The 25,625-nt window shown below is 45.2% G+C and overlaps 4 protein-coding genes across 27 annotated transcripts; all 4 read right to left on the bottom strand.

Moving 5' to 3' along the window:
• On the bottom strand, positions 1-4,464 carry LOC117188733 (D-3-phosphoglycerate dehydrogenase-like). The gene is made up of 5 exons (XM_033393021.1): positions 4,268-4,464; positions 614-833; positions 415-547; positions 215-351; positions 1-159 (listed from the first exon to the last, which is right to left on the bottom strand). The coding sequence occupies exons 1-5, from the start codon at positions 4,462-4,464 to the stop codon at positions 1-3; spliced, it is 846 nt and encodes a 281-aa protein (XP_033248912.1).
• On the bottom strand, positions 2,142-5,716 carry LOC108161862 (pleckstrin homology-like domain family A member 1). The gene has a single exon (XM_017296250.2). It carries the CDS (start codon positions 5,688-5,690, stop codon positions 5,172-5,174), a length of 519 nt encoding a protein of 172 aa, XP_017151739.1. The 5' UTR covers positions 5,691-5,716; the 3' UTR covers positions 2,142-5,171.
• Positions 5,717-5,757: 41 nt separating this feature from the next.
• LOC108161859 (voltage-dependent L-type calcium channel subunit beta-2) lies at positions 5,758-18,798 on the bottom strand. 24 transcript variants are annotated; one of them, XM_033392936.1, is made up of 10 exons: positions 18,266-18,798; positions 12,390-12,506; positions 12,103-12,324; positions 11,920-12,037; positions 10,977-11,012; positions 8,947-9,446; positions 8,716-8,883; positions 8,539-8,653; positions 7,793-8,071; positions 5,758-6,211 (listed from the first exon to the last, which is right to left on the bottom strand). In XM_033392936.1, the coding sequence occupies exons 1-10, from the start codon at positions 18,338-18,340 to the stop codon at positions 5,775-5,777; spliced, it is 2,067 nt and encodes a 688-aa protein (XP_033248827.1). In that variant the 5' UTR covers positions 18,341-18,798; the 3' UTR covers positions 5,758-5,774. The 24 variants fall into 24 exon arrangements, 21 of the variants coding, with proteins under 21 accessions (XP_033248827.1, XP_033248824.1, XP_017151719.1 ...); XM_033392933.1 differs by lacking the exon at positions 18,266-18,798 and adding an exon at positions 14,095-15,240; XM_017296230.2 differs by lacking the exon at positions 18,266-18,798 and adding an exon at positions 14,095-15,240 and having other exon boundaries at positions 8,947-9,434.
• Positions 18,799-18,898: 100 nt separating this feature from the next.
• LOC108161864 (vitelline membrane protein Vm32E) lies at positions 18,899-19,399 on the bottom strand. Its single transcript, XM_017296253.2, has one exon. It carries the CDS (start codon positions 19,362-19,364, stop codon positions 18,996-18,998), a length of 369 nt encoding a protein of 122 aa, XP_017151742.1. The 5' UTR covers positions 19,365-19,399; the 3' UTR covers positions 18,899-18,995.
• Between the last annotated feature and the right edge of the window lie 6,226 nt (positions 19,400-25,625).

Raw genomic sequence — 25,625 nt, 5'->3', positions numbered from 1 at the left:
CTACTGATAATGGGCGAGGGCCTCCTTGTTGATAACGCCCGCGGTGCTCGTGTACTTCGGGGATGTGCCATTGAGGGCGATGAACTGCTCTGCCACCTCGACGGCAACACGCACTTGCGCCTCCGCTGTGCTGGCTCCCAAATGGGGCGTGGCCACCACCTTCGGGTGACTGATGAGGGCCTTGGTGACCCTCGGGCGGCTCCTCGGTATACACGTCGAAGGCGGCCCCGGCCACTTGACCACTCTCAAGGGCGTCGATGATGGCCTGCTCATCTATGATGCCGCCCCGAGCCACGTTCACGACCTTGACGCCCTTCTTGCACTTGGCCAGAGTCTCCGTGGAGATGAGATCTGTGGACAGACGGAAAGGGACATCGATAAATACATATTTCAGGACCCCCGTTGATTACTCACTTCTGGTGGCTGGAATCAGAGGCGTGTGCACCGTTATATAGTCGGCTAGTGGCCAGATCTCCTCCAGGGAGAGCTTCTGAATCCCCACAGCCTTGGCCTCCGCCTCCGTGGTGATGGGATCGTAGCCAATTATCTACAAAAACATTCCACCTTCAATTAGTATTGTGTCCAAGGCAAAATGGAACTTGTTGAAACCCACCTTCATGCCCCACGTCTTCATGCGGATGGCCACCTCGCGTCCGATGCGGCCCAGGCCCAGGACGGCCAGGGTCTTGCCGTAGAGCTCCGTGCCGCTGTAGAGCTTCCTGTCCCAGCGACCCTCCTTCATGCTCTGCCCGGCGGGGACGACGGGTCTGGCCAGGGCACCAATTAGGATGCACGTCAGCTCACAGGCAGAAATAGAATTGCCACCCGGAGTGCTGAAAGCGACGGAGTTTAGTTAAACATTCCCTAAATGCCGTGACAGACGACAGTCGCGGAGCTGGCACTTCGCCCCGCCCACTTCCGCCCCCACAAAGGACGAAAATCTGTGGCATCTACATTTTTAAAGATACGATAAAACCAAAAACGCAGAATCGTAGAGAATGACTATATGTTCTAGAGTGTAAAATCTCAACCAGATCGTATAATTATTATAGCCAGAATCAAGAAAACAATTTCATTCTTTCTCGCTCTGTCTCTCTCTAACACACAGGTTTCATAGTCGGTTTTGCCAATTGCAAAATATGAGTTCAAGGATCTCAGAACCTATAAGAGCCAGAGCAACCAAATTTGGTATCCACACTCCTGTGATATCGGACCTTGACCGTTTCGTGTCCAAATTTCGCCACACCCCCTTCCGCCCCCGCAAAGGACGAAAATCTGGGGCATCCACAAATCTCAGAGACTATTAAGGCTAGAGTAACCAAATTTTGTATCCGCACTTCTGTTAGATCTCACTATAAAACGTATATCTCAGAATTTCGCCCCACCCCCTTCCGCCCCCACAAAGGACGAAAATCTGTTGCACCAACAATATTGCACATTCGAGAAAACTAAAAACGCAGAATCATAGATAATGACCATATCTATCAGATTGCTGAATCTGGATCAGATCGGATCATTTTTGTAGCCAAAAGGAACAAATCAATTTGCAGTGGCTACGCAGCCCCCGACGTCACGCTCAGACTGATTTTCTGTCTCTCTCGCACGCACTCTTTGTCGTGTCGTTCAATATTAGCGGCGTCTGCCGCAGGAGAGCCATACTGACTTAGTATCGGGTATAACTGTAGAGTTGCGGTGTCCGCAGCAACTCACAACGTTCCACCTCGTTTTTGTATAGATTAATTTATTGTTAATATAGCAAGAAATTTGGTGGTTTCCAGGACACGTTTTTAAAGACTATTTATTAATTTTTTCAAAACCATTACAAAAAATGAATATTTTTTGTATATTTATATTTAAAGAATTTTAAAAAGAAAAATTAAATTGTTTCAGATATATTCTCTTCAAAAATATTTCTATATATTTTTTTGTACACTCCTGATTGGGTATTATCCACAATATTCACATCGTTAAACAGCATTTTGGAAAGAGTACTTGTCCAGAACTGTTTTAAGATGTAAACCCAAGAATAAACACTCGAAGTAGTATATCCCATTTAATCTTGGGATAAAAAATAATAGTACAATGTGACTTCCTTTTTAATTTTTCGTTCGAAACCCCTCCCCATTGACAAGACACTCCTCTCATGGTTTCAATATTTTTATTGTATTTGCTTTTATTTGCAATTTAGCTTTCATTTAACTACGTATTTTCCAAAAACATATTCCGAACAACAATTGAATGAGGTAAACGAAAACAAAACCAACAAAAACCGAGGCCCGAACTGTCGATCTTTCGTGCTGGAAACTTACAGGGTATTCCATATACCATATGCCATGGGTAGTACAATAAATAAACTAAATAATTCGATAACAAATTTGAAATATCATAAACTATTTACATACAACTTTTGGAAATTGTTGATTTGTTTTAGTTACTGTTTGTTTTTTTTTTCTTTACAATATGTATAGTTTTTGTATGTATAAAATATTTTATATAAATTTTGGATTCGATTTGGATTGATATTCGTGTGTCTGAGTGTGTGTGTGTGGGGGGGGGACTGGAGTGGGGGCTTCGCTTGGTTAATCATAATATTTTGTTGGTTTTCTAAGAATTATTGAATAGGGAAATCTCAGGCGTGCTCTAGTCAAACTTTTCTCTCCCTTCCCTCGTTTAAACTTGTTTTCCAGTTTTAATTTAAATAGAAATTTCTCCTTTTTTTAAGCTAAAAAAAATATGGTTTTTGCTTTTGATTAAAGTGGCTTGAAAAGTAGAGAAGTTATTACAGCTAAATATAATTTATATAGGCATATTTTTCAGTATTTTTTTTTCGCTATAAAATTTTGCGTGTTTGTTTGTGTGTGTGTATGGGCTTTGTTTTATTAACTGGAAATAAGATTCGATTATTACAAAAAAAAATTGCTCTATATTATAAGCAAACCGGTTGTTGTTTTTGTTTTTTTGTTTTTTTCATAACGCAGCGATCTTTGGAACTTTGTTTTGCCGATCGATCAGACAGAGGAATTTACATATACAATATATATAATATTAGTGGAATATCTGTATTATCCCGTAAGCTATGTTTCCGAAGATTTTCTTTTGTGCGGGAGCCGCCTCCCCTCTCCTCACTTGAGATCAGACAAAGTCTCAGCATCAAAGTTCGCTTCGCAGATGTCACTGAACATTATCTGGTACAATTTGTTATAGTTTCTTTTATAGTTTTATATTTTTTATTTTTCTGGTTTGCTTCGCTTACAAAATGCCGGCTGATCCTCTGTATCTGTTTATCCGTTTAAATTTTGTTAATTATAGTTTGGAACATACGGTACACCTCCATATATGTCCATGTATGGGGGCGTGTATCTCTTTATATGTATGTATATAAGATGTATGTATATCTATATTGAAATACCAGTTCTGTGAATTATGTGCAATATTTTCTTAAGTACACGTGGAGTCGATCTGGCCGAGGAGGATCGTGTCTAGGTTTTTGTCCTCAACATTATGCTAATATTAAAAAGTAATATTTCATATTTCATTGATTTAAGTTTAGCTAATACATAGATCAATTTTGTTTGCCACTTTATACAAGAAGTGCTTGCGTATCGTAGGTTAATCTTTACTTTGCTGCCATCCCCAGTGCCTACACCTAACGATCCATCCCCCAACTCCCAACTCCCAACTGGCGGCGGCACTGTTCTCCAGGAAACACTTGCTCTGATCTTCAAGTCTTGTTCCCATTTTCTCTGCCGCGTAGCTCTCCAAAAATTTACTTATATCACCTTTTGTGTGTAGTCTCTTACATATAAAAAAGTACTAGATTCTTGCCTTGTTCCTCGCTCCCCTTGTCCTTTGGCCCCTCCCCTTTGGGGTCCTGGACTTTGGGTTGGGTTCTGGGGCAGTGGCGATCGATTTGAATGCAGTGCTTGGCGCTAGGTCCACGAAATTTTGCTTGGTGGTTGGAATTGTAAAAGGAGTGCTCGTTCGGAATGGGCCAGATCAACGTTTACTTCAACATTTACATATATACTCGTAACACCTACAATACTTGAACAATAATTTTGACGCATACGACTTTAGCGTGAGGAGATGATATGGAACTGATGGACTGATGGATGGGCAGGGCAGGGGAAGTCTGTGAGTGGTGTGTCCTGATGGTTTGATGGTTTTTTAAGGCACTGGTAGTTTAAATCGCTATACCTCTAAGTGGGCTCTGGAATCGATCCCAGTCAGGGCTCGTTCGCTTGCAATCGGTGCGAACTGTGCGTACATTGGCAGGTGTGTGGCATGATATGGTGTGGTGCGGTGTGGCAAGGTAACTAGATCGAAGATATTGCTATAGCTTATAGTGGGCATCAAAACTAGCTGGGAGTACGGGGCCAAGGCCCCCTGCCCACTCGCCCACGGCCTCTGTCCGACAGCCTTGAGAGGCCCCGTACTCTCGAGAAGCCCGTACAGGAAGTACATCTATCCGATAGTTAAAGGCTAGTATTGTAGCATTACTAAGGTAGCGGAAGAAGTAGAGGAAGAAATACCAATTTTGGATAGAGGACTGGGGGATAAGACATCGATTTGATACTATCGAAGAGATTTCAATCGGTTTTAAGTCTAACTGAAGGTCAGTGCGTGTCAGTGTCGGATGTGTGTCGGGTGTGTGTCGGGTGTGTGTGTGTGTGGCTTCACTTAGATTAATACACGTTCACTAAATTATTAAAGCTGACACTTATTCATGTACTTAGTCAATCGATTGCATAACGAATACGAGAGGCGACCCCCCCCCCTCCCCACCCCCCCAAATGGATCAACAAATGCTGCAGGATGATGCTCCTTCCTCGCTCCTCGCTCCTCCTGGTTAGGACCTTAGACCTAGGACCATTTAATTTAAATAAAATCTGATTACACTTAGCTATAGCATTTAAGACACATAAGGCCCCACTTGGCATTGGGCTTCTTTACTTTCTTTTTCACTTTCACTTAACACTCTTTACTCGTTTGTGGCTCCCGGCTAACGAATCGATCTTCGAATGGAACATTTACAGGTGTTTTTTGTCGTGTGTGTGTGCGGTGTGTGTTTGTGTTTTGGCACTGCTTCCTCTGGCGGGCTCCCAAATCTGTGCTGTGCTGCAAAAAAAACTTAAGGGGTGACGTGACGACTCGAGCGCGCTGAAATCTCTTCAATAGAACCGATCCGAGCCGAGGATATCCTCCTCGTCCTCCTCCAAGATGATCTTGTTGCGGATGGCATGCGTGACAGCCTCGACATTGCTCAGGGATTGAACGGGTCGGAAGGGGTCCCCCCTCGCCGCTCGCGGCGGATGGGCAAAGGAGGTCTCCTGGACTGGGTAGCGGTGGTATTCGGATGATGGGCCCGTGTAGGAGTGGGTGTGCCTGAGGCTGTGCGGCCGGGCCTGGGGATAGGACTGGGGCTGGTGTCGCAGCGGATAGAGCTCGCGGCGCGACCTCGGCTGACTGAAGGAGGTGGTGTGGGCGAGGGAGGAGGCGGAGGCGGAGGAGGAGGACAGCCACTGGCCGCTGGAGTGCGGCTGCGGGTGCAGGGGATTGCCGGTGTGGGTCAGAGGTGGAATGAACGGTCTCATGGGCACTTGTGACAACGGCAGTGGCTTGGGCTTGGGTCTGGGCTGTGGAAGTGGTAGTGGCTGTTGTATTGGTAGTGGCTGTGGCTTGTGTATCATGTCTAGATCAAAACTATTGTCGCGTGCTTCCTTTAAACCTGGCGCTCTCGAATCGATCTGATCCCACCCCTATATCCACGATTCCTACATGGCATTCAGCATTCTCCTACTACTCCCACCACCTCTGTGCGGACTGTATTCATCGCGATCGACAACGGTGGCGCCGCGCGGCAGGTCGCGCGGATCGTCGATCCTCGTCGATGGCCCGTAGCGGGAGCTGGTCATCCGGATCTGCGGCTCCTCCCGCTCGAACTCCTGGTCGTCCATCAGCCGCCCGCCCCGCGACAGGTGGCCGTGGTGGGAGGCCCCGCTCGGGCCGCTCCGCATCGCCGGATACTCGAAGTTTCGCTCGTCCAGCAGCTCGTCGCTGTTCAGATCGTAGTGCATGAGGTCTCGCTCTCGCCGCTCGTAGCGCTCCCGTTCGCGGTCCCGCTCATAGCCGCCGGCTCCGACGCCACCGCCCCGCTCCTGGTGGCGTCCCGCCGTCGTCTGGCGCCGGCTGTGGTGGTACGAGCTTCCTCCTGCAAAATGTTCAACGCAGACAAGGATTAGAGGGATTCCTCAAGGGCTGAAGGGTATCAGTGTAACGAAAAATCAAAAACATAACCAAAACTAAAGCATTCAAACGTTTCAATAGGCGGCGGGAGGGGGCCACAAGAGGCCGAGGCCATTAGCTTTTGGGCCTCCAAGAGTGCGATTTTGCTAGGCGGTTACTAGGGCGGGATGGCTAAATATTACCCATATTTTGATGGTCTTTCTATAATTTGACTAAAAACTTTCAAGAGTTGGTTTCAGACCTGGGCTAGGGACTTGATTGGGAAGGAAACGAAACATAGGAAAAGATAAAACAGTTCTGATTGGTCTACAGATCCATAAAGAAGTCCAGGAGGAGTTCCTTTGAGGGTAAACTTCTACTAATCAAAGCCTTAAGAGCTTCTTTCGAGATAAGGTGTATAATACTTGAATGTTTACCTCAAAGTCTAAGAAAATCATTCTATAGTTACGTTAGGATCTTAACTTTAATCTCAATATGTTAGGGGTGGATACATGGATGGGGAATACGAGTGGGTACCCGTATATCAATGTGCATGTAGGGAATCTAAGACCAACAGAGGAATCGCCATCGGTTAGGCTTGGTACGGATCGGTGGGTGGGTGGATGGATGGAGGGGTGTTGGGGTTCTGGGGATCAACATTAAACTAAACAAAAGAAAACATCTCGGGGTTGCGGCGGTACTCACTAAACCAGATCTAAACAACGATTGCAACTTGGATTGGATGATTTGAATACCGAAAACGTGGGAATACAGAAATCAGGGGAGATTACACTGGGGGTAACGAGTGGTGGTGACCTGTGCTTAGAGGCGCACAGTGCCCGGAGTAACTAAAAAACGAGTACAAATTACAATTAAGATCGTTCATGGAGTGGCTCGATATCGATGGATGTCGGATGCTTTAGAGAAGCGCCGGCGGGGGTTCGGGGTTGAGTTTAGTATCTAGATCTAGGGCGTGCGTCTTTGGGGTTAGTCGGTTAGAATATAACTCGAACTCGGCAAAGTGAAAGTCTTAGAGGGCTAGGGTTAGTGGGCGGAGGGTTCGAAAGGGTTGTTGGAACCTCTGGGAAGTAGTTCAGAGAGTTGTACTTGTAGAGATCGTCGGTGATGGTCGTTCGGTGGGTGCATATTCCATTTGAATTTCGATTTGTCTTTAGATTTGTACTGTTGATGGTTGCAATAGTGTTGGTTGGTCTTGGTAATTGTTTCTGTATTTTATAGCATTGTTGTAAAGGGACCGGGTATGTCACGTGCTGTGAAGGCTGTAAAGTGTCACGGCACAAAAGAATCAAAATAAACAAAAAGAGTTGAGGATTCAGTAAGTAGTCTTCGATGTATGATGTACTATATGCTATATGCTATATGCTATATACTTGATACGAGTATGTACAAAAGCTCTGTAGATATATGCCATGATCTGGGGGTGGGGGGCGGGGGGGATCTATTTACGGGTTTCTATTCAGAGAGATCTCCAAGTGTTGGCCTTACGATAACGGGTACTTATTACGTAACGAAATGATAAGGGAAAACAGTATAAACGGAAATTTACCTTGGTCCCAATCGAACTCTCTATCCCAATCTCTTTCTCGCTCTCTCTCCCACTCGCGCGCCCGCTCCCGCTCCCACTCCAAGTCCCTCTCCCTGTCCTTCGAGCTGCGATCTCGGTTGAACTCCCTGTCCCAGTAGTCGCGGTCCCGCTCCCGTTCCCGTTCCCGCTCCCGATCGCGTTCCCTCTCCCTGCTGTCGCGCTCCCGACTGCCCTCGCGCTCCCCGCTCGACAGGCCCCCCATGCGGGGGTCCTGCTCGTCGACGAACTCCTCGCCGTCTACTGCTCAGCCGCGTGGCGAGTAGAGAGGGAGAGCCAGAACGAGAATCGATTGGTTATCGGTACAGTCATGGGAATTTGAATTTGAGAAAGACAAATTTTAGAATTGTATTTGTATAATTGTGTGGAGTATGTTGAAAAGCAAATGAAAACGGTAGCATTACTGCTGATCTGAATCGGCTATATATATACGTATGAATATCGGTATATACATAGATATATATATATATATGTAGATGTGTGTGCAATGGTACCGATCTTCGAACGGTTTTCCGGGCCGGTGGGGGGGTGAGAGACAATGTGTGATTCTGGATTCTTGGATTCTGATTTTCTTCTGATTTTTCGTTTAAAATTTTCACAGCTTTCACAGGCTTGGGGTGGCAGGGGGGGGGGGGGGGGGGAGGCACGCGTATGAGTATGGCAATGCGACCGTAGAATGAGCCCGAGCTCTGGGCCGGCTGTGGCTTTACCTGGCGGTGTCGGTCCGAGGCGTGCCGCATCCGCCAAGGGGGAGGCCTCCTGCGGCAGGGGTCTGGCTATCGGCGGCACTGCACGAATATCGGGATGTGTGGCCTTCCAGTAGGTCTGCAGGGGATCGAAAATCAATTAGTTATCGATGGATCGATAGGTATCCAACGGGTAAATACCTCCAAGTACTCGGCTATGTGCTCGCAGGCATCTTCCAGCTGGTTCTCGTCTAGAATCACATCGAACATTTCCGGTGGACATTGGGATAGCTTCTCGGCGGCAACCATTTGAACGGAGAGGTTTTTCGCCTGAGATTTGCCGCGTGATTTGATCAAACGCTGTAAAACCTATCGAAAAAAGAGAGATATCGATTAGGCTTAAACGAATACTGGCTATGGGAAACCACTCACCTTACTACTACTAATCTTTAAGTACACTACTGTTGGCGCTAATGAAGTTTTTGCTAATTGTGACGGATGATTGATTGTATCACAATCGAGTACGACTAACTGGAGCGAGCGGGCCAGCTCGAAGATGCGCTCGATCTCCTCCTGCACCTTGCCGAGATTGTCGGACCGACTGCTCGACCGCTCCATGATGGCCCGCTTCGATGGATTGTTCAGGATGGAGCGCTTCGCCAGGGAAATGTCGGCCATCACGCGCGTGATGATGATACGGCCCTCGAAGCGGTGCTTGAGGAAGTCGAAGAGCGCCTTCTGCATCATGTCGGTCACCTCGTAGCCCTTAAGGCTTGGACCCACCAGGACAACGGGACGCATCGATGGCACCACATCGTACGGGCTGGCCGTCTCCTGCTTCTTGAAGAACGGCTTGCGCTTCTCCTTGTTCGGTGCCGTGGCCAGCGGTGTCTTCCCGTGACGTCCCGGTCCCATGGAATCTGATTCGTCACCTGATCGTTAGTATCATGATCATGGCAAACAGGGCGGACGAGAAGAGATAATGGCAACGAATGAGCGAGCTTGTGATTGTCTATGAGAGCCAGTACGATCGATCAGTACGAATTGCTAGGCCAATTAACATCTCCATCATCATCATCATAAATACAATTACTTTTTGCTGTGTGTTTAGTATATACAATTTTTCGGCTTGTTATCAGAGCAATTTCCTCTGGTGTCGAGTGAGTGTCTGTGTCGGTGGGTGGATCTTTGTGCCAGGGCTTTGTGTCTGATTTGATTGGGGTTTTGGAATTTGAATTTGAATTGTCTGGGAACCGTTCTACGCACCGTTCAATGCTGTGGTAATGTCAACTCGAGGGTGAGGTTTCATCCTAAAATATATGGCATGTATATCTTAAGGCTACACGGGTATGAAGTGCTCTATTTTTTCTCTAAGTCTATCTATAGTTTGGCAACGTTTCTAGAGTTACAGGTTCTATTCGTTACATTTTTGTTTCGGTTGATGTTCGATCTGGGGTTTACATAAAGCGCGGGACTGATACAAGAAGGTCTACAGTGTGTTTCAAGGATATATGACACTTGATTCCAAGTCAAACATTTAAAACGATTTGGTTAAACTTTGTACAAAATGGTGGATGGTGTAGGGTTTAACGAGTCGACTCAATGGGTGACTTAATCGAGTCGACAATTTGTAGTTTTTTAGAGGTTTTATTAAAGGGAGGATAACGATTATAAGGTGCTGGTTAGAGGGCTCCTGATGGGCTGCCTTTGATCAGCTGTTTCAGCTGCCAGTCACGTGTAAACGTGGAATGATGCTTCATTCAAGAAAGAAAGAGACTGGCAGGCTAATTAAAGACTGTTTTATCCATTAGATTGGCAATTGAAGGCAGGTATTGGCGAGGTAGTACCTATGGAATTAGTAGGGAAAATAATCCTCAGATTTCTGCTATCAAATATACGAGTAGCAAAGCCATTAGGTACATTTTCCCCTTATAGATTTGTCTACATTCGAGTCGAATCATTGGGGGTCTTCAAGTCGACAAGTTGTACTCTTTGAGAGGGTTTATTTAATGGATGATATCGGCTTTAAGATTCCGGTTAGAGTGCTCCTGATTGGCTACAGTTAGCCCAGGCTATGATCAGCTGTTTCAGTTGCCAGTCACGTGTAAACGTTGAATGATGCAACTCCTTCTAGCTTCATTTAAGAAAGGAAGAGAATGGCAAGCTAATTTTGCATTTATCGCAGTCTATGATCAGCTGTTTTCTATTAACTGAATGCTCAATTGCCAGTCACGTGTAAACGTGTTTCATTCATTCAGGAAAGAGTATGGCAAGCTAGTTATAGGCGGGGTATTCCCTGTGGAACTTGGGAAACTAATCTACAGATATAGCAAAGTCTACATTTGGTTCCTGCCCCTGTTTTATAGTCCTGAAACTCACTGTACCTAGCGTGGCGGGTGTCTAGCAAGAGATTCTGCGTTTGAGATGATTTGCTGAATATCTGATGAGAGACAAAGACAAACCTGTTTTTTTCTTGCGTGGTGTTGTACTGTAGGGATCTTTGCTCGCGTTGTAGTTGGTGTTTTAATAATCGTGGTTAGTTGGTTGTTTCAGTGTTGGACAAGAGAGAGTTAAGTGCATTTAATAGTGTTCTGTTTGGCTATGGCTAATGCTAGAGTTAAACCACAAGCAGTCCATGAAACAAGGAGCATTTACAAAAAGGGGTGGAGGGGTGGGGGCAAAAAACGGGGGGTAACGTGTTTCGCTACGGATTGAAAGCTGACTTGGGAGTGTGTGTGTGTGGGGTGAAGACTCCTTCGGTTGGTGGCATGCGGGTTCTAGGACAGACCATTGGGGGGTGGGGCGGGGGGTAGTGAGGGTCGATTTAGAAGCGGATTATGCCGGTTAACTCAATAAGCATACAAATTGCAATTGCTTTTTATGAATGTCGCATGATATAACGGATGAAACGCAAAAATTACGAAATTACGGGAATTTTGCATGGAGCATTTTTTTGGTTTCGGATTCGTTTCGCTTCAAAATGAAAATCATAAACAGTTTTCCCAATCACAATGGACATTGGATCATCGTTAGATAGTTGGTCGGTCTCTGCATCCGTCAGCTGGACCTATTCAGATGCAGTACTATAAAGTACAGATAGATACAAGATAGATAGATAGATAGATGGAGAGAGAGAGAGAGAGAGAGAGCTAGGGGAAGAAGTTCTGCAGAGAGAACTTTTCTAGACGGAAATATCGTTTTGGGGAAAGAGGAAGAAGACGACGACGACGATGACGACGACGTAGACGACGACGAGATACAAAAGATAAACATTACATAGAAGACGAAGGCGGAAATAAATAAGATTTAGATTTAGATTGAAATTGAAATTAATTCGATTCACAAATAGATACGAAATTAAACCTCGCCCAAAAAGAAATCAGGAGAATGAAATGTGTGTCATACCAGGTGTGGGGGGTGTGCTACCTCGTGATGGCTCCGCACCTGCTTGGCCTCCACCGGCGCCCAGATTGCCGCTCGACGAGCCCTTTGTGCCATACAGTCTTGAGGGTCTGGTTTGGTTCTGCGAAAGGAATCGATTTAGTGATCAGTGATTACTGATCAGTGATCAATGGATCGGGGACCCACCTGCATACGAATGTTGTCTAGCTTAGCGGGGCTGGGTATGAAGCCCACATCACTGCCTTCTCGGACCAGCCGGCCGATCCACCAGTTATTGTCATACTTCTCTTTGATGTGCAGGAACTCCCTGATCTCGAATGAAACGGCGCCACCCTGCACGGGCGAATCGTCGTCGATAGCGCCATCGTATGCTACGTTGGTTCGCACAGCGAACGCCACTGGTTTGCTCTGTTTTTCAAGAAGATAGAGGATCATTAGATGGTTTCCTTTGCAGAACTCTGGAGAGTACTCACCCTCGCTTTATCCAACTGGCTTAAGGCCTGACGTTCCTTTTCTCGCCGAAGCGATTCCTTTTCCTCGTCTAGCGACAGATCGGATGAAGGTTGTGAGTAGTTCGAGTCGGCAGAACCCTGCAAAGATCAAAAGCAATCCGGTTGAGAACAGAAACAAGCGAAAACTGATGGAAAATTCATTCGAGCAGCCATCTGGAAACCCAAACAAATTCCATTGGCTCGATGCCAGCAAAGAGGGGCCAAGGAATGCATTTTTATGCTTTTTTTTGAGTAGGAAAAAAGCAACAGCCGGGAATGCCTTTATTGAATGGCATAAATAATTGAATTTAAGAGACAAATTTAGGTTGAACGAATTGAGTACCATAATTATAATTGATTGGGTCATATTAATTTTTAATGCACATTTGTGGGGTATTTCACATGGGTAATGGCTTGAATGGAGAAGCATGGATGTAGAGCACACAAAGAGTAAAGAAGAGTAGTTTTAAGAAGTTTCAAATAAGTTTTAAAACTAAAAACTTCTGTCATACATTTTTGATAACTTTTGGGAACTTTTAGAGACTTCCCCTGTTTTATTGTGCAGTACTCGCAACCCTGACAGGCTCAATATAAGTTACTTACAAAATATTTATTTCATTATAAGGAAAGGAACATACGAGTATGTTTTATATGTACATAGGTAATACCTATTAAGTATGCACTATTTATAAAAAATTGACCTAAGCATGTATGACGATATGGAGGAATTTATGGAGGAACTTTCTCCACTTGGCTCTACTGGTCTTATGGACTGTTCGTTACCTTCTTACATACTCTCGTAAAGCTGTAAACATATGTACATACGTTCTTCCCCAGTTCATGACTCCACATCCGTTAATTGCTGACTTTTTATAATTTATTGCCCCACTCTACTAGAATACTCTCAGAAATCTCATTATTAAGACAGACTTAGGTCTTCACTTGGGCAAAAAACTTTCCGACTTACTTTGAAAACAGAAGAATTAGTGCTTCCGTTTTACGCAAAACGGAACATTTTTCCATTTGCAAAAACCCAAAATAAAAAGTGCATGACTTTTTATACAACAGAACAAATCTTAGTTGCAAAAAGGATAAAAATAGATGACTTATTGATGAATTAACGTCCAATTTGGCATAATTACCAGAGGAATCTAGCTTGTGCCTCATTTATTACAATTTTTTTAAGCCAATTGAGCTTGTACCTTTTTTATAAATATAGTTTTAAGCCAACCTCAAATTTTGCTTTGAAATAATTGGCCAGGGCAACAACACTTTGCGTTATCGTGCAAACAGCTGACGCAGCCCCAGGCGGTTATCGATACATCGGATGTTACGCATAACAAAGGATGAGTTGGGCGCTTAACAGCACTAAATTGAGCGTTTAACAGGGAATGTGAAGACGAAATATATCGAGGACAAAAAGTTGCCTAAACGCGAGCACCTTTAAACGAAAATGGAGCGCTTTGGCTGAAAACGCAAAACGCAAAAAGCAAAACTATATGAAAACCAGAGCCGTACTCAAATATTTCGTATAGGAAGCAGAGATGGATGTTAAATGCTTAATTTTGGAGAGAAAAGTCCCTGATTTTGGAATCTCTTGTTCTTGGAAATCCCGGAATAACTTTGATTGGCTTTACTGTGACGATTTTTACCCAATAAAAGTTATTCAAAAGTTGTATTTTTGCACCTGTGTGAAGAGCTTGTTGTATCCACTCTGGTAAGACGTGTATCCAAGGCCAAATCGAGACTCTCGATGTTGGCCACCCTGAACGGAGGGAGCATCCGAGGATGATGCGCGCTGCACCATGGGCCTGTCAGCCCTGTAGTCTTCTTCGAATGAAGATATCTTGATGATATTGTCGGCGACAGGGTGCGTAAGCGACAGCGTTCCCTCTCACTCTCCTGGTCCCCAGCGAATGCCACAGCTGGCAAATGGCCGCAGATGTTCCGATGATAATGATGATTCCGATTCCGATTCCGATTCTGATTGCAATGTTGATGGATGGCAGACACTGGCGGCGGCAATGATTAGGTAGGTATTCCAAGGCGACTCCCGTATCGAGCTCCGACTGGCAAATTGTCAGAGCCTCGACTTCGAGTTGTAAATATATATGTATGTGTATATTCTAGCAAAAGGTATAATTCCACTTATTGTTTCACAGTTTCGTTTGGCAATGATGGATTGATTAACTAACAGATCAGATCGGATCCGATCCGGACAACGACACTTGTACAAAAACACCGACAACGTCACCGACACCGACACGCACAGACAGAGAGAGAGAGAGGGAGAGAGAGAGTGGGAGAGTGGGAGGCGAGTGTAAATGCCTGAATCTTTTGCTGGAAAGGAATTCCTTTTTGGGCTGCTGCTGCTTTCCCCTTTGTTTTGGAGCGTCTGGCAGGCAAATTGATTCCGTATCGATGCTTTTCGCTTTTCCTTTTTCGTTTTTCGCCTTTCTCTGCCCGTTTAAAAATAGGAATTTATGTCAGTCGAATCGCGGCTCTCTGCTCTGCTCTGCTCTGCTCTGCTCACATCACATCACTTTTTCTAGTATATGCACAAAACGGACTGGAAAACGCGGGCGGGCGGGAGCGGGAGGGCCAGAGGTTACTTGCTGGAGAGGTCGCGAAAAATGCTTTTGGTTAAACGCGTGGCCGTGTGTTTTCCGATTCCCTGCGATTCCCCGGATCTTTATCACTTTGTTCCCTTTTGTCCGTTTTTTGGCCAATTCCAAGTCCCAACAGTCCAACATTCACATCCGTTTATCTCGATTCGTTATTCGATTCGCCCTCGACATTCACTCGATACTACTCCGCACGCAAACTGAATCGTTTCTGTATGTGGAAAACGGTTTTTCCGCCACGGGAATTGCCTTTTGTGTAGAGTTTTCTCTCTTTCGCTCTCTTCCAGTGCGTAAATGTGCCTCTTCCACGCTGCCACACGGCCCACACGGCCCACACGGCCATGTAAACAAAATGCTTTTCAAGAGCACCCGCCGCCGCCATTTGGTGCCACTGTGCGCTGGGAGTTGGGTTATTTCCAGCAACAAAATCGTGGCCTGTCTGTCATCGCTGGTCATCGTTTGGCGTGTCGCCGTGTCAGGTCGGGAAAATCAATAGCACCCGCATTTCGGGCGGCACATCCGACCAGGGGGAGTGGAGTCCACCTGTTGGCAGCCCCCGCCATTCGGGCCGCGGGCATCGAACCACCAAAAGGGTTACAGCTGTTGGACACTGTTATATCCGTATGTAGGTACAGTTGTACGGGTATGTATGTATGTATGTACATCTTTTCAAAGCGATAAGTGGCACGCCTGCCATTACGTACAAGGCACGGGATTAAATGAGCGTGGAACTGGTAGAAGAGCCATGGACTTTAAGGTAAAGAAAGGTTTGGAACAGGCTTTAAAATACATGTTAAAAATTATTCAAAATATTTCTGGGCATTGATATGCAATCACTGCACCATTAAGTGGCAGTATCAAGTGCGCCACCAAGTGGCCCAATTGACACCAAGCCGAGGCCTGTTAGGCGCGGATCTCAGGCAATAGGTCAGCCAACCGACCGAGGGGCGCTGCTGCATGGCGCGCTTAGCCGAAATAGTGCAATAAATTTATGAAAATTAGCAAATTTTAAAGAAAATATATTCTTTTATTGGATACAATTTTTTAACGTTCGAGAATCGCGATGGACAATCTCTTTAAACATCAGTAAACTCAAAAATTATTGCTTTACCACCACTTAAGTCCGGCACTGTACGTGTTTTGGTTTTTCACTTGAAAATATGAATAATAAATATTGAAAATTAAACTAAATACACATAAAAAAAATTCCTTCTTTGCCATAATAATATATTGAATATTATAGAATATTACCTATCAAGAGCGAATTTTACATAGCTCAAGAATGTTAATGTTTTTTAGTATTTTAAGTCAATTTATGTACTTTAAAAGTTCCGATTTGTTGTCTGTATCTATATATCTATCAATCTCTATATCTATATCCATCTATATCTGCTTCAGTTTAAACAGAGAACCCAGACAATGCTTAAACAGACTTAATTTACTGCAATTTAAATTTCTCGTTCAGCTCAATTCCTTTTATTCCGCGTCCCACTGTGCCCGTGTAACGTAAACATTCCGCTTTCCATTTCCACACGCCAAATGACAGGAAGAGAGAGGGAGAGCGCAAACGATTACTTCCAGACGAGCGGAGAGCGAGAGAGCGAGTTTGACAGGCGAGATGAGCGAGAGAGAGAGGACGCCTGCGCAGTGGCAATTCTCCACAGAGGCACTGGACATGCGCGGACTTTTGCTGTTGGCGGAGCACTCTTTCGCTGATTCTCTACCTTTTCGGCGGGGCATCAGGACTGCAGAGAAGGTCGGGGGTCGTGTGTGAACGCCCCCCACCCCACTCGCGGTTCCCCATGGAATTTTTTTGGGCGATGGGTGTGCTCGGGTCGATTCTTTGTTTACCTTTTACTGATTGCCCAAAAGAGCTCCATCGAACGAGTGCCCAAAACTACTAATGAACTTTGGTTGCCATCGATACCCTACCCTCACCCCACCCCACCTCCTCTTTGGCATTCCTTTCGGGTGGGGGTCAACGTTCCGCGCTGCGCTTCCAGTGCAATTATATTATCGCTCGGCCCCAGCAAATATATTCATGGTCAGCAAATTTACTTCCCCGTGACTGTCGTTGACCGCGGCACCTGACCGGACCCCACCCCCCCATTGTCACCCCCCCCTTGACGACAGCATTTCAAGGTGGGTCAGGGCTTTGGATTTGCAATATGAAAACATTTATATAGTGAGGGCTTGGATAATGGATTCCTTAAAATGAGAGTGGAGTAGAGTCTTTCAGTAATCTTTTTTATAGATTTTTTTTTGAGCTTTCTTCGTGCCAGGAATGAATAAAACATCTTTTAGAACGTAGAAGGAGCCTCAGTGGAGAACCCAGAAGGGGCCCAGAAAGGAGGTACCATAGATCCTACGTAGAACACTTAAGAACAATTTGAAAAAATAAATTTAAGAGCTTTGAGCAGTATTTAGAGAGCCATAATTTTCCCAAGACAATTAATCATCGCCTAATCTACCAGAAATTAAATAGTTCTGATTATAATTCATTTACCATTGATTTATAATCGTAATCCTAATCCTCCCCTTAAATAAAATCGAGGAAAAACCCAGAGATCCGAAGAATTGTTTACAAGTGCCAGAAAAGTATCAACATTACGGATAAACGCGACCCGTGCCGGGGCAGGAGGATTCCGGCGATGAGTAAGAGGGTGCGATGAGATCTACATATCTATAACCATATATTTATACAGTGCGAGACAAAAATATAAGACAGTGGGTAATAAATTCAAAGAATTAAAGGATCTATGGGAATTTTTAGAGCACTGAAGGGCTATATATTTAATAAATTATATTTTAATTTATACAAAAAGTAGCCCCAACCAAATATTCGCCAGAAAAAGCCCAAAAAACTTCGAAAAACAATCCAAAGAATTTCTATAAAACATTTCCTCCTTGGCCTTGCCCTTAAGTACCTGCGATTCAAAGCTAAATATAAGAATATTTCCCTATATTTGTACACCTTCTTGAAGTGCTGAAACGCACTGTATGCACTGTCATCTCTGTTGGCTCGTATTTATACACATGTCTGAATAAATCGCCGTGAACAGCGAAATGCTGGGCGAGCGGTGAGCGAGCGATCGAGTGGATAAAAATATACAAAATTCCGCCCGGGCCCGGGGGCAGGGCCGAGCCATAGACAAAGACAGAGACAGCGATAGAGGGGGGGTGTTAATAGGTTTTTCGCCCATCAACAACCTGATCTTCAATTCATTGGCTTACCCGACGGTTTTTGTTGTTCCGAAAGGGCTTGTAGGACTTGGCCTTGCTTTTGGCCCCCAGATGCAGTTTCTTCATGGCTAAAAGCACAATCACTAGCGGTTAATAATCAGAAACGGGACGCCGAGTGGGTCACTTTGTCCGCGAAATAAATTATGCAATCATTTTTGGAAACGCTCGCAATATAAACAAACACTCAGGCGTTATGGCCAAGTGCCTTAATGGCAATCGTTAAATGCCCAAGAGACACACACAGACACAGGCACACACACAGGCACATGTGGCAAGAATTGGGTCATGCTGTGGCCCGAGCCAGAGCCGGACACATGACAGCGATTGAGGAGCACTTGCCACACCATCCACACCGACCGAGTAATGGCCACAAATGCTGGAAATATGCACAGAATATCGTAATCAATGGCGGTGGGTTTATAGATATATATATATAGGATCCACTGCTCGATATATAGACCAGTTCAGAGCGTACCGAACCGAGCGAGACCGACCACAGAGAAGACAACAATTTCGACTGACAATATTTTTTTGGCACCCGCACCGCATCCATTGACAAAACCCCAGCGAGAGGCAGAGAGCGGAGAGCCAGCAATTGAGAACATTTTACAATAAACAGTTTCATTATCGATGCAGGGGATAGTATGTATATATTTGTATGCAGATCTAAGCTAAGCTAAGCTACTCCTCCGAAGAGCCGAAGAGTGGTGTGGTCCCTCGTTCAGTACTGCTGCCCCTGGATGCCCTGGCCCAGGCTGCGCAGCTCGTCGATCAGGGCTGCGTTGCCGATCCGCTGGTGGTACTGCTGCAGCTGCTGGTACGGCGCGAATCCGATGTAGGAGGGCACCTGCTCCGTGTAGGCCCCCGCCGAGCCGTAGGCGGCCGGCGCCGCCTGCTGGGCGCAGGGGGCGGGCACCAGGTTGGGCTGGCAGCTGAACAGGTAGTTCTTGGGGCACGGCGGCGCCGGCAGCGAGGAGTAGCTGGAGGCCGACGCTGCGGCCGGGGCCGGAGCCGCATACGAGCTCGAGCAGGAGGCGCAGGCGAAGGCCGCGAACAGGACAACGACAGCGAGGAAGGCAACGGTCTTCATGGTTTCGAGTGGATCTTTCAACTTATAATTGTCTCCCCCAAAGGTCTACTCTTTATAGGGTTTTCAAACTGAAAGTCTGCAGTTTCTGACTTTAGCAGTTGGCAATTTCGATCGAAGAAAACTGCAAACCAAAGTCCGATCGTGGGTGTTCAAGGGGGCCGGAATTTGCTGCGGGGTGGGGTACCGGGCGGAGGTTGACTTCAATTCTAGACAGTTGCCAGCCAATCTTTATATTTAATTGCTGTGCACAGGTGATTGGAAAAGTGTTAATTGGTCATTTAATGCATGGTTTTTCGACGCTCTTTAAGGGCTTTGTGACCTCAAAATGGGCGATATTGCGATGCAATAGCGAGTTTTGGAAAATTACAAGTACATATCATAATGTTATTGCACATATTCTGTATCAATAGTAGATTTAATCCATTTATATACATAGCTCCTTGGATAATGATTTGGAATCTACAATCTGAAAGTCTTGAAACTCTCGGAGGACCACTATTTATATTTTTATTTGATACAATAACCGATCTAGCTCTTGGTTTTACTGAGGATACTATAAAAACAGCATATTTAATATTTGACTAACTATTTACATAAAATTAATTAGTATTTTCCATTAAAAAAATACGAATTAGGAGTTTTTTAACCATCACACCTGCTCTTAAATTCAAAATTCGATAATTCGGTTTATTCGATGACATTTCTTTACAATCGATCCAGCCAAAGCGCCACCTAGTGCGCAACATCTTCAAACAAAACGAATGTATTGCGGAACATCTTCTGTCTTTGCAACATATCTACATTTACAAAATTCGCAACATATACCTTAATAGATGTTACCGTATTTTCAAAAATACTATAATTTCAATGGCGCCAAAATTCAAACTAAAAAGATCAACAAGAAACATAAACAAGATACATATTCGGTATTATGATTTATATGAAACAAAACACAAAAGCCATGGTTAGGCAGGTTTCCTTCAACTGCTATTCTTAGTCGCCAAAATATGTAAATATTTCGGGAATTTATTTGGAGGATATGTCATAACTTTGACCGTTTGACCTGCTGCCGGCAGTAGCTATGGAAATTCTAATTGACTTTCAAAAAGCAATCATAAATTGTGTTGTGCAGTGCATAAATTGAAACTCCGCTCGAAACCCAATCAAATGGCATCGGATCCTATGCAAATAAAACAATTACAGTTTTCTGGGAACAAGCTGAAAATATGAAATTGTCTAAAGGAACTAAAGACAGTGGACTTCCATTTGGCATAAGCACAGCCCCACATTTCTGAGAATCGAAACAAGTCCCAGATATAATGCTTCCCAAGGCCAGATTTGTCCCAACTTTTTCGATTATTTCCAAACTTATTTGTAAGTTTTTTTAAAGAATTAATTGTAGCATGAATATCTCTATAAATTGCAGACGTTAGCCCTTGTTTTCCTGCATTTCTGTTACTTGGGATTGAAGAACCAATAATAATAATTCAAAGATACATTTCCCTGTTTATTTTTAAAGATCTACCAATCATTAGCATCGAATCGAACTGTACAAAAACCCACGTAATTGAAGCATTCAGATACAAGATACAATTTGTTGATCAAAACAAACCGTTCCCCCATGCAAAGCCCCCATCAAACGTGCTATTGTTTTGGATCTAAGTTTGTGTCGGCCTCGCAGGTATTTTGTGTTTTATTTTATTTTATTTTTAGCCCTGGGCTCCGTCGAGAGTAAACTTTAATTTGAGAAGGATCGCTGGATCGGTGGATCGCTGGATCTCTGGATTGGGATGGGCAATTACGCGCATGCACATGATGATCCGCCTGCCCCTGTTTCGGGCCAGACCTAAATTTTAATCATAGGGTTCGTGCCGCTGCTGTGCCGCTGCCGGGCCGCTGCTCTGCCGCTGGCCTTCAAAGTGGGGCAAACAGCGCAAGAGGCCGTTTTGATTGCTGCCCCACACAAGCTCTAACGGTAAACAAATACTTGGCCTTTGTGCGCCAGACATGGCCCCAAGATATACATCTTAACTGGAACTCCAATTGAAGAAGCACTCGCCGGGGAGACAGATCAATGAATCAAACGCAGGAGTAGGGATTCAAAGATGTATCTGCCAATACTTCCAAGAGGTTAGATTTGAATGTTTCCTGTGGCTCCTCCTTCGGCATATCTTCCTCAATGTTTGCTTTGCCTTTGTTTTTGCAGATAGCAGCCTTTAAACGGAACTGGCTCGAGCCTGCACCTGCCTGGGCTTAGAGGCTGCCCGACTACTCCAGCACAGCTGCTCTTGGGTCCTGGCTCTGCTCCTGTGGCCGCGAAGGAGGATCCCCGAACATCACCAAAGGCAAAAACATGTCTCGGTACTTAGCGGCTGGACGGGCACCAACCACACGAGCCTTACCGCTCGCCAAGCGATCCTTGCCACCGATCCCCTCCCCTTCGATCCTTGCCACCGATCCCCTCCCCTTCGATCTGCTCTAACATTTTTTATTGCATCTAATTTGGAGTCCCTGTCCAGGCCGCCGTCTCTCTGGTAATTTAAGACATTGTTCCCTTGCCACCAGCAGTCGAGTCGTCAATTATGAGTTAGGGTTCCCCTCCCCGCTCCCCGCTCCCCTTCACCCCTTGGCAACGTTGACGAAATGCCGAGCTTTGTTTTAAATTAAATTTAATTAGCAACAGCTCGGCCGAACGAACACCGTCGAGCCTTAATTCAGGCCCTTGGGAGCCTGGCACGTGTCGTTGTCGGCAGCTGCTCGAAGGAGGTTCCTACTACAGAGGGAAGAGGGGCGGCGGGGAGGGGAGAGGGGAAAGGGGGACACCCATATGCAACCAGCGCTAACAATGCCGTTATAAGTGGCCCATTAACACGGTGTCAACCGCCATGCAACGGCAATTTCCGTCGCTATTGCCATTTATCGATTTTCAAATTCCATTCAACTGGCGACTGGCAGTGGGGGGAGGGAGGGGAAAGGGTGAGGGGGCCCCAATGGGTGCATGAGTCGGCGGATGCTCTTTCAACGGAAGCAAAGCTCTTCGGGCTACGACGATGCTTGTGGGTCATTGCTGGAACAGGAGAGGGGTGAGGAGGGGAGTGGAGAGGAGGGGAGGGAAGTCCTTAAAGAATGGCCTGTTCATGACCACTAATCTCGCGTTTGCCAACTCCAAAGTGGAACGAGTGACATGCATTTATTGCAACCTTTCAGGAAATTGGAACCGAGAGAAAAAACCCATTTATTAAGTCAATATGCGGGCTTTAAATACAAAACATAATGAAATAGTAATCCACAATTCGTATTTCGGATTGGGGATTCTACTTAAATAGGAAGACTTTATTTCCCGAAAGGTTTTTCGTGTGTTCTGCCAAAGAACAAAACAGACTTCCTGGGCAAAACAGACTATTTCTGATATAAACTGGCCTCTGGCAGCCTACTTAAGCTCTATTCGTTGCAATATATTATCATATATTACACATTTATTGGTAAACTAGGGGGCAAACAGCCTCCAGCCCAAGCCCCCCATCCCAGTCTCCCTTGTTAAGGCCCAAAAAGAATTTCCTCGATGGACCTTGATTTTTCTAGAATTAACGTGTCGGTCTTTTTTGTATCTGTATCGACAACGATCCAAAACTATTTTATATAATTGGGAAATGAATTTCATTTAAATATAAAAATATCCTGTCACGGTTTTTGTATAAAAACTCATCCCAAACGGCTCCACCGATTTTTAAGAAATTTTTAAGAATATGGAAATATTCCTAGAAATATAGCATGTATATTTACCTGTTGGTTCCGCAATTCTCACGGCGTACAAAAGTGCTGCAGTTGGCGGCTGGTGTGGGCCTGTGAGCTCTGCCCGCGATTCCGGTCCTGGTCCTGGTCTTGGGTGCCTTATAGTGCCTTAAAGTGCCGCTGGTAGTGGTAGTGCCGCTCCTCGAAGTTCTGAGCAGCTCTCATCTGGAAGGGCAGAGGATATCAAAAAGATAAGTAACCAAATTCCAAATTGCAGCTCCAACAGGAAATCGCAAAAATATAAAATACCCGAATTGTCGGGCGCGAAGTGGAAACGAGTATCCGCTAATACACACATGTACACATACATATATATATATGTATATGTGTGAGTGGGTAAATTCTTGAGTTTTGCAATGAGAATTTCAAAGTCAAGGTTAAATGAAACATTTGCTGTGTTTTCTCTCCCTCTCTTGTTTTGTCTCTGTTTTGGCTTTCGCTTCGTTCCCACTGTCCTGCCCGTGCAAGTGCTCTTCTGTGTGTGTATCTGTGTGGCTGTGTATCTAACAGCCACGCATGCGCGGTTCGCACTGCAGGAGCCGCAGTTGTCGCTGCGGTTGTGCTTCGTGTTCTTCAGGCGGCCTGCCAGACACCGACGACAACAACAACAAAGTCGTCGTCGTCGTAGCCTCGGAGTGTCTTCGCTGGCTGTTCACTTGATCAAACTCAAGTACAGCGAGGGGCGGAGGAGGGCCCTGGAGGCTTTTGAATACCCTTCCAAGGGGTATCTGCTGTTTTGGGAGATTGCTAGGGGGCACAGCAGAAGTATCTTGGTTTAGAGATAGCTCTATGGGCGGACAGTCTTCAGGGGGAGATAGGTCCCCCTTAGCTTGGGAGAGAAGACCGTGAAGAAAGAGAAGTCCAGGGCAAATCCTGCGGCTTTCAAGAGACGCAGCCTTCTCCCAGAAGAAGGAAGACCTCTAGAAGGCTTCCAATTAAGACCGTGAAGGGCACAGACTCGGGTCCTACAGAGAACTACAGATTGGAGCTGGTTCAAGACTTCTTGAAGTCAGTTTTCCTGAATCGCTAAGACGAAGAGGGATTTTAAAAACTATATAAAATTCCTGGACTTTCTGCGTCAATATTTTTGGTGATGAGGAGACCAGACGCAGGCTTAAAAGTAGGATTGAGGCTACATATATGGAAATATCTACATATATCTACAGATAGGAAGTTTGTAAGAACATTAGTTCCCTCGAAGAAGATGGTCTTTTCCTTCAAAAAGTTACTATCGAAAATAGATCCAAATTAGCTCAATATATTTTCCCATCTCTTGCTAGCAAAACAAGAAGAATTCTTCAGATTTATCGCCAATTTGAATGGGGCTGATCTTTAAAGGTCTCCCGCACCTCGAGAGCATCCAAGCTGCGTCTCATATTTATTCAGAAACTTGTATTATAAGCACATCTTGTGCCGGGGCTGGCTGTTCTTGGGGCCTGCTACTGGTGCCGCCGAAATGGATGTCATGTGCAGACGAGGAATGCAATTTTTTGTTTTTGCCAAAATAAAAACCCAATAAAATAAAGTGAAAAGAAGAAGGCAACTCGTTTGCTGCTGCAGACAGGGCCCAGACGTGTGCAGATGCCGCCCCATTGCCCTCAGGGTAGTCGCAATTGCCCAGGGTTGCCACCTGCAACCGCTGGCTGTCCGAAAAGGCAGAAGTTCAATGCCCCACGCCCCACCCGCACAGCGACTAATACTTTCTCATTACGCCAAATTCCGTGTAAGAGGCCATGACTCGCCCGAAAACCTCAGAGCTTTGCCAACTGTCCGAATCGATCAGCATTGACGAGGGTCCAGTCCAAGTGCAGGTACAAAGAAATCATTACCTCTGCCAGGGCCCGTCCCTGTTCGTGGTCGAAATTGTGGGAAGAGGTGATGTGTAATGCTGCACTGCCACGTAAGAGCATTGAGTACTTGGATTTGTGAAGATCTGACTGGCGAAAACTTAAAACTTATGGACTTTGTAAAAGGTTAAAAGATTTAAACAATTTACAATAAATATATTTGTTGGGTTATACAGCCCGATATTGGTCAATGATCCATATATCATAGTCGGTGGTGAAGCACTAGAGAGAAAACCCTATTAGACCCAATAGAACCAGTAGAGTAGAGAAACCCAATAGAGGAAAACCCTACTATTGTTTGTTCCTTGCACTCCCCACTGTACCGCACTGCAATCTATACACAGATATGAACATATACATATGCAGAAGCCAATGCGCGATCGCTCTCTCGATCTGTCGCGCTCTCACTAGCATTAGGGCACGGCTTCCGCTTCAGCTTCGGCTTCGGGCCGCCTGCCCTTGAATTTAGTCTCTTCTATCGTTTTAGAATAGATCTACAGTCCGACACAGGCTTGAACCTCCCCCCGCGTCTTGTATCGATCTAAAGGCGATCCTCTATCGCTAATCATAATTCTATGGCTAAGCCATCCGCACACCTGTGTCAGATACACTGTAAGGCACA

Source organism: Drosophila miranda, chromosome 4, assembly GCF_003369915.1.
Source record: "Drosophila miranda strain MSH22 chromosome 4, D.miranda_PacBio2.1, whole genome shotgun sequence".
Lineage (NCBI taxonomy): Eukaryota > Metazoa > Arthropoda > Insecta > Diptera > Drosophilidae > Drosophila > Drosophila miranda.
This window is presented reverse-complemented; position numbering and strand designations above follow the sequence as displayed.